The 8,435-nt window shown below is 33.4% G+C and overlaps 6 protein-coding genes across 6 annotated transcripts; 4 read left to right on the top strand and 2 right to left on the bottom strand.

Moving 5' to 3' along the window:
• Positions 1-39: 39 nt before the first annotated feature.
• AC631_05689 (uncharacterized protein) lies at positions 40-1,593 on the top strand (the record flags this gene model as incomplete). Its single annotated transcript, XM_015614518.1, has 1 exon — positions 40-1,593. One exon carries the CDS (start codon positions 40-42, stop codon positions 1,591-1,593), a length of 1,554 nt encoding a protein of 517 aa, XP_015464659.1.
• Positions 1,594-1,805: 212 nt separating this feature from the next.
• Positions 1,806-2,912, bottom strand: AC631_05688 (leucine carboxy methyltransferase; the record flags this gene model as incomplete). Its single annotated transcript, XM_015614517.1, has 1 exon — positions 1,806-2,912. The coding sequence occupies one exon, from the start codon at positions 2,910-2,912 to the stop codon at positions 1,806-1,808; it is 1,107 nt and encodes a 368-aa protein (XP_015464658.1).
• A 116-nt stretch (positions 2,913-3,028) lies between these two features.
• Positions 3,029-3,802, bottom strand: TRM9 (tRNA (carboxymethyluridine(34)-5-O)-methyltransferase; the record flags this gene model as incomplete). The annotated part of the gene is made up of 1 exon (XM_015614516.1): positions 3,029-3,802. The coding sequence occupies one exon, from the start codon at positions 3,800-3,802 to the stop codon at positions 3,029-3,031; it is 774 nt and encodes a 257-aa protein (XP_015464657.1).
• Positions 3,803-3,939: 137 nt separating this feature from the next.
• On the top strand, positions 3,940-5,109 carry AC631_05686 (uncharacterized protein; the record flags this gene model as incomplete). Its single annotated transcript, XM_015614515.1, has 1 exon — positions 3,940-5,109. One exon carries the CDS (start codon positions 3,940-3,942, stop codon positions 5,107-5,109), a length of 1,170 nt encoding a protein of 389 aa, XP_015464656.1.
• A 190-nt stretch (positions 5,110-5,299) lies between these two features.
• AC631_05685 (uncharacterized protein) lies at positions 5,300-6,025 on the top strand (the record flags this gene model as incomplete). The annotated part of the gene is made up of 1 exon (XM_015614514.1): positions 5,300-6,025. The coding sequence occupies one exon, from the start codon at positions 5,300-5,302 to the stop codon at positions 6,023-6,025; it is 726 nt and encodes a 241-aa protein (XP_015464655.1).
• A 1,456-nt stretch (positions 6,026-7,481) lies between these two features.
• On the top strand, positions 7,482-8,051 carry AC631_05684 (uncharacterized protein; the record flags this gene model as incomplete). Its single annotated transcript, XM_015614513.1, has 1 exon — positions 7,482-8,051. The coding sequence occupies one exon, from the start codon at positions 7,482-7,484 to the stop codon at positions 8,049-8,051; it is 570 nt and encodes a 189-aa protein (XP_015464654.1).
• Positions 8,052-8,435: the final 384 nt, after the last annotated feature.

Below are 8,435 nucleotides of genomic sequence, written 5' to 3'. Positions count from 1 at the left end.
TATTCTAGATCAGTTAACTCTCTTTATCAAATGACAAGAATGCTAAGATATATCAACTATACTTCAATAAGAAGGATAAAGATAGATAACCTAAGAAGTTTTTCTAATTCGGCTTGGCTTTATAATTCTAAATCAAACAAAGAAACGCAAACTGAGGGAGATCTATATTTTGGAAAATTTACCAAGGAAGAGTACGATAATGCAGCTCATTACGTTAAAAATCAAATAAGCCGTTTGGAAAAGGAAATAAAAGGTGATGTAAACATACGTGAAAATTTAGGCACAATGCCAACTCTTCCGGTAATGTCTGATAGTGGAAAGAAAATTAGAGTTGATGATTTATCAAGTCTTTTGTCGGAAACCATTAAAACGACGGGTCCATTATCTTTGCTGGCCTTTATCCGTCAATGCCTAACACACCCACAATTTGGATATTATACTACTCGTGACCCATTGAATGCTTCAAGTGGTGATTTTATCACGTCACCAGAAATTTCTTCTATGTTCGGCGAAATGATAGGTATATGGTTATTTAGTACTTGGTTAAATCAGAATAAACCACAAAAGTTAAACATTATAGAGTTTGGTCCTGGACGAGGGACACTTATGTACGATTGTTTAAAGTCGTTCAATAAATTCAAGAAGAATTTAATTCAAGAAGAAAACATAGAGATCACCATGATAGAAGCTTCACCCGTCTTGAGAAAGGAGCAGTGGAAATTGTTGTGTGGAAGCAATGAGTTTACAACTGACAGTGATGGATTCAATATCTCACAGACTCAATGGGGGAATAGAATTAAATGGGTTGATAACGAAACAGATATAATCAAGGATGAAAGCGTTGCCAATTATATCATAGCTCATGAGTTTTTCGATGCGTTACCTATTAAAAGTTTTCAAAAAACTAAGCATGGATGGAGGGAGCTAGTGGTAGAGCATACGCCGAGTGTCGATAATACTCAACTTTCATTGCCAGAAGGTTCCTCATCAAATTCAAGCTCAGGAGACAATGACTTATTAAATACAGAATTTCATTTAACCTTGTCTCCCAAGGAAACCACTTCTTCAATTATCCCAGATTTAAATCCGAGATTCAAAGATTTACCCATAGACTCAAGAATTGAAATTTGTCCTGATGCTGAATTATATGTGTTGAAAATGGCTCAACTTTTAAATAATAAAAAGACAATGGGTTCGGTATTAATTATTGACTATGGGACGAGTGATGGAATACCTGATAATACATTAAGAGGCATTTATAAACACAAGTTTGTTTCACCATTTATAAAACCTGGTGAAGTCGATTTGTCCGTCGACGTCGATTTCACCAACCTTAAAAATGTAACTGAAAAAATATGCAAGAGTTTTGGACCAGTGGAACAGGGTGATTGGCTACATGAATTAGGCATCGGCTATAGAACTGATCAATTAATTAAAGCTAATAATGGAAATGTGATTGCTCAAGAAAAAATATATAATGCTTATGAAAGATTAACTAGTAAAGATGAAAAAAGTATGGGGCAAATCTATAAATTTCTTTGTTTAACACCTCATGAATCGAAGCCTCCCGTTGGGTTCGGAGGCTCTGTATAAATACCCTTGTTAATAGACATCTAATGACATAATAACGTTTTGAACTTGTATCATTTCTTCTTGATTTACCTGAAACCTATCAATTGAGTACATTTGTCATTTCTTATTGATAGCACGAAATCGCGATAATAAAATGACATCAATTGTTTGAAACATAGGATACTTGGGAATACACTTTTGGCGTCAGTGCAAAAAGCGTCTAACAGGTTTACTCAAATAATCCATTTCCATTTTCTGATTGCCTTAAAGGATGATTCATAAGGAAACTCACAATAGCATAGACAGTAGTGTTTTAAAAGGAGTCTTATTTCTTCGATTTCATCTACCAATTCTAATCGGTTTATGCGGGCCAAATCTTTAGTACTTATCCATGCCTTTGATTTATCATCTGAATCATATCCTCCTACATTACTCATATCTGTCAACTTAATATTAGATGATTGACACTTCTCGGACAAAAACTTATATCTTGCTTCTAAATTTGGATATTCATTAAAAGTCAAAAGATTGATCCCTCTATTCGATAAATTATGCGTCATCGTTGTTCCGAAAGCATCATTTAGTGACATAGGTTCATAGATTAAAAGCGCTAATAGTGCTCTTGATGCAAATGCTTTCTTCCAAAAATCTATAACTCTCTCATTTTCTTCTGGATTAAGATAACACAAGACACATTCACTTAGTATAAGTGTTGGAATAGATGTATCCACATGCTCAAGTAATGGACAATCATCCAGTATGCCTGTTAACCGACGTAGATCATAACCTATAAGATTATAGTTCTCAGTATGAATATTAGCCTCAAGTTTTGCAAATTCTTCTTTCGAAGTAATAGGTTTGGTGCTTTCGTGATATTTGACGATATCTGCAAGTCTTTTATCATTTGTGATTGCCAATTTTTTAATTTTTACCGACTCAGGAAAGTCAATTTCACAGTACCTAACATTTTCACCATACTCCTCCAAGATTCTAAAACATCTGGTGTCAGAGCCACCTCCTAAAGATAAAATCTGGCATTTTTTGAATTCTTTTATAAATTCTTGTGTTATAACATCAATCAGTTCTGTTCTCAAGTATGTGCCTCTATTAATTAATGGTAGTTTCTGCTCATTAAAAACAGATCTGAGAGTTCTGTTTGCCGACATATTAGTATAACCAGTACATAATGGAAGATGGATTTTATATGAAGATATAACGCTATCGATAAATGGATCGGTCGTCGAAAAGTAAGATTTGTTGTTTGCACTGTAACGACAACTAAGAGCATCTAAATCAGTCGCCCTAATTACTTTGTCTTGCTTTTCTTGAGGGGATATCATGTCTTCTATTATCTTTGTGAAGAAAATTGAATCAGTAAGTGATCTACAATAATTTAAGTCAGCTACGCGAGTGTATACAAATCACAAAATAGTATTTTATTCAGAACTGAACTAAATCAGTCTTTTCTTATTATTACCCACCAATTATCCTTTTCATACCCTTGATCTACTAAGGAGCAGCCCCCCGCTGCAAGGGCATTATCTACAAGTTCACCCTTTTTATATAAATGATAGTACCTGTATTTAGTTTCTGGCTCTTCGGGTTTTTGCTCTTCCTTAATATCCAGATTAGGCTCGCTTTGCTGATCTTGCTTTCTGGACTTTCCCTTAGTCTTATCTTTCTTTGGTTGTTTATTTTGCAAAACCCACGGTATTAATATGTCTTGGTCGTCGCCTTCTTTGTAGCCTCGTCTAGACTTTTCCTGTTCTAATGCCCAACAGTATATCAAAACTTCGCCCCCACTTCTCATCTTTTCAAGAATATGCTTGATTGCCAATACTCTTCTTTCTATTGTTGCAAAGTGGTGAATAACTGCGATAGAAATCGCAAAATCAAAAGTATTACTGGGATGCGGTAAGTTCAATCCGTCTGCAACACCCACGTTGTAAGTATTATTCGACAAGGTTTTAGCACAATCTATTAACCCATCGGATCTATCTGTGCCTATCATGAACAATTTTTTATTTACACCAAGATACTTTCCATTACCACACCCAACATCTAGACCAATGGAATAATCTTTCTGATTCATAAGAAACTTTTCAACGATTGGCCATGGCTTATAACGTGTTTGGGAAAAATGAGGCGCTATTTCATTATAGACCGTATGAACAAAGTCATTCTCTTGATTCACAGGGTCGATTTCTTTACTTAAAGATGGGAGAGACATACTTGTTCAATAGAGTTAGGTCTTCTTTCATAACTTTTCAGATGAGTTCATAAAAATATTTAGATTATTACCACGTGATTATACTCTAGTTTAAGAATCAAATATTTAAGTCTTTTACTCTAATATATCGAACTACGATGAAAAATAGGTCACTATATTCCAATAGTACAGCTTTGTACATTGTAATATGTTTGCTAGGAGTGCTATTGCCTTTTTTTCCATTTTTTAAGAGCAAATCAGTTTCATCGATTGAGGAATTGCAACGGATCAAATCGTTTATTATCGATGATCTTGCTGTAACTATTCCAATATTTGTACGCTTTGGCGACAAAGGATTCAATTTTCCTGATTTGATAGAAGCAACACAAATGGAATTGGATTACGAATTGTATAAGACAGTAAATACTAATTGGCGATTCAAATTGATTGACGAGCTTGTGAGCAATAGGTCATACGCAGACGATGAAAACTATATTCTAGAGTTGACTCATTCTGACGACAATTTTGTAATAGTCGAGCCTAACATGTACAAAGCTCAGGTGCATTATTCGCAAGCATCAGTACATGCCAATGACTTGCCGTTTTTCATGACTCAAGCTACTTTGGAGCATTTGGTGTCAGCTGAAATTGAATTGTTAAGGTTACTAAATTCTTCTGAGAAACCAATAGACATGCCTTCCATTGATGCAAAAATCATTATTGTTGGCTTGGAAAGTAAGCGTTTTGAACAAATATTTGAAGAAAATTTTGCTCCACTCAAATCCTTGATGACAGAAGCACTGGGTCTTTCGAATATAAATATTACGATGACAGCTTTAGAATCTTTAAATTATGAAAATGTAACAAATTCAACCGATTTTGCCTATTATGTTTATTCTGACGTTCACAATAAACCCTTTATTCCTAATAAAACTATTTATCCAAATTGCATATCATATATACACAATGACTCATTAACAAACGAAGATGCCACTCATTTAATATCCAAAATTTCTGAAGAGTTGAAAAATGTCTTGGGATTACCAAGAAATCCCATGAACAACTTAGGTATTAAGTTGCATGCAATGAAACGTTATCTCACTTTAAAAGTATTAATAGAATCGATAGATTATTTGATAACTGCAGCCATGGGAAATCATGGTGTTTATTCCAACAAAATAGGAAACTTCATTAATAATTTAAATCCGATTATCGATAGTCTACATAAAAACGAATCCATACATGATTGGAACAGTCTACTAGCTTGGAGCAGAGAATTTAAAAATGCCTCATCTCATCTTCTTGAAGACTCAGATATATCTAAGTAAAATCTACTGTTTATTGTCTACTCGAATAGAAAACTAGGTATCGTATCAAGGAAGTAGTAATTAGAATAATTCATTCGTATTAACTGATACCAAAACGCTTTGAAAAACATACACGTGATCAAAATTTTAATCCTGCTCTTTTGTAAATATTGAGAGATGAATGTCTAATTGCCATCATCGAAGCAATATTATGCATACTGAATATAATGAAGACGAGCATCTAAGCGACGTTAGTTTGGATGAAGAAGATGAGGAGTTGATTTGGAAGGTCTTTTATAGTTCTCTTGAAAAAGAAACACGAGATTCTCCAGATGGTGAAAATGAAAGTGAATTGAGCGAAAATGAAGAGTTCGACGATTTAAGTGACATTTCGGACATAGACGATCCAGAGCTTATTTCAGAGTATAAGGAATTAAAATCGCAGACCATTGGAAATTTGAATGAAGAAGAAAAGAAAAGATTGATTATAGGTAACTTTACAGATGATCAAATGGAAAGATTCGAATCATATAGACGAATGACAGTCAATAAGCCTGGTGTGAAAAAGATTTGCAATGGTGTACTTGGTCATTCAATTCCACAAAACATAGCTGTTGTTTTAGCAGGTCTATCAAAGCTGTTTTTAGGTGAGATAATAACAAGGGCATTTGAAATACAAGAAAGAGAACATAAAGCCCAATTAATACTAGATATAGACAACAAGAAGAAGCAAAAATTAGATATTTTAAAAAGTTTGGAAAATGGGAAAGAGATTGAAGTAGATGATAGAAAATTACAATATCGAGGCGATACTCAGAGACCTCTTCTCCCCGAACATATACGCGAAGCTTGGAGACTTTATAAGTTGGAAAATAGTGGTGTTTTCAATGCACAATGGCGGGCGCAGGGCGATTCTGATGGTAAGCTTTTTCGCTGAAAATTTGACATGTCATTGATTAATTCTCTTCAGATTATTTTGAATATCCTAATTTGAATATAGTTAAGTATTTATGTATTAGTGTCAGTGACATTGTAAACAATATCAATTGAATCAAGGTAAATTTCATCAATTCTACAACTATTATTTTCTAAAATAGTATGAAACTACATGTTTTGAAAATTTACAAAGTTTATAAAGTCTAGTGTGTGTAGTCATCTATAAAAGTTTCATACATTTTTTCATTAAATCCGTTTGTAAAACAAAATTATTTCCAACTTAAGGAAATACATCCTAACATCGTTACTTAAGATAATACCTTGTAGATTATTCAGAATAATTGAACAAGGACAATCATAAATAGTTGCATTCAGGGTTGTCTTATGATCAAAAGGACCATTTAAATATAATTTTTAGTTGAATTATATGACATGATCACGCGCTATTGGTTGTCTTGAAGTAATCTCTCTAAACAAGAACTTATTTCAGTATTTATTTTAAATTAAAGAGTGTGTAATGAATATATTCAGATATAAACAATATACATTACCTAATAATAAAGATACAATCTAAATTACCTTTCAGATTAGCCTCCTTATATAGTAGAATATTAGGGTTACCCAATTAAGCTCTTTACTTTTTGCAGTAATTAATATTTGAACTCTGGTCAATATTTATTATTCAAAATAGTAAATATTAGTTTAATAAGCACATTATTAACTCGTGGGTCATTACATTTAACTTAAAGAAGGAATGTTGATATGCTGTACTCACTTTTTTACTCAATCAAGTATTTATTTGATTTTGCAACCAGTTTGCATTTTCCCACTATAATTGAATTCTTAGTGATGTATTCGTGAAATATTTCAACAATAAATATAGGTCTTATGACCTTAGAATATAGATCTTTTTTTATAGAAAGTAAGTAAATTATATATTATAATTGAGATACTTAAATTGACCTATATTATCTATTGAAATGAATACATCAACCATGGACTTAGACAATTTACTTCAACATGCTTGACTTCAAAGCTTCTATAGCAGAGCATTAGCATTACCAACCATTAATAATTAATGAATAGCGATATCTCGAATAATAAAAGTCTCTGATATCAAGTATGATGTAGATGATAGCATGGAAATTGATATTGATTCATAACCCCCATAACTGCAACTTCCCTTTTCGAGCAATACGAATCATCTCTATTTTTCTATAAGGAACAAGTATAGAATCTATTCTCTCAAAAAAAATTCTTATTATTTAATGACATGCCTACACTGGAAGAATAATCATTTACTGTGATTGGCTCCGGAACCCTAAATACATAGGCGCAAATTTGTGAATATTTGTGTAATTTAAATATCGGTGAGAAGCATATAAAAGAATTTTTTAATCAAGCCATTTTTATTAATATATCTTAATCCTAGGCGACGTGAGTAGCAAGGCATCAAAATGAGATTCTTAAGCATCACACAGCTATTAATTCTAGCCTCAACCTTTTTGACAATTAGTTCAAGTGCTATCTCAAGAGATGAGTTCAATGATAAGACTATTCAGAAACGTGATTTCCCAAAGCATGATCTAGCACAAACCTTTCAAAATGTATGGAATTCAGGTCTACCAGTCAGACAAATGACTTTATGGGGTGCTTTCACTTATTATGGAAGTAAATCGACTTTTGGTCTCATTGACCAATGCAACCTATGTATTGCTAATCATCAAGACCCCCCAGGCACAAATTGTCAGGACAGTCTTGAAGGCTTAGCCAGGAACTTAGCTGCAACTGTGATGGCTGGTATTGGCATTGCTTACACTAATGGCTGGTTGGGAAAAAGAGAAGACTTTTACTTGCGAGCAATATTGATGGTATTACTAACCTTCTTGCTAGTCATGATATCAATGTTACTCATAATGAGATTGCTGACAATAACGCTAATGATAACTATAATTACCATTTATTGGCTAATAATAATGAATCAGAATATTGCTAGTAATGAAACACGCTCTATATCAGTACAATAATTAAATACTACTCACCTTTATGATAATGAGAAAAGAGATGATCATTGGGGTAAAGACCACCCAGAGGGTGATTTTCCAAACTGCCATGATCAGTTGGTCATAGATTATTGTAGAAATACTAATAATGTAATTGACTACGATCCAGCAACATCTGTGACGTGGATTGCTGCAGAGCATGTCTTCGAAGGTGATTGGAGAGCTCTATATTGGAAAGCATTCGAAGAGGATGATTGGACAATGTCGTGGAGATATTATAAAGTTAACAGTGGCTCAGAAGCGTGGTGGTCAGAATGATACAGGTAGGTAGACATACTTAGACATACAGGTTTTCTTGATTGAGTAAAGGAATGAATACTACCTACAACCTTTTGAAGTAAATCGTCT

Source organism: Debaryomyces fabryi (genome assembly GCF_001447935.2).
Source record: "Debaryomyces fabryi strain CBS 789 chromosome Unknown contig00255, whole genome shotgun sequence".
In the NCBI taxonomy this organism is placed as follows: Eukaryota; Fungi; Ascomycota; class Pichiomycetes; order Serinales; family Debaryomycetaceae; genus Debaryomyces; species Debaryomyces fabryi.
Note: the sequence above shows the minus strand (reverse complement) of the source record. Positions and strands in the feature narration are given on the sequence as shown.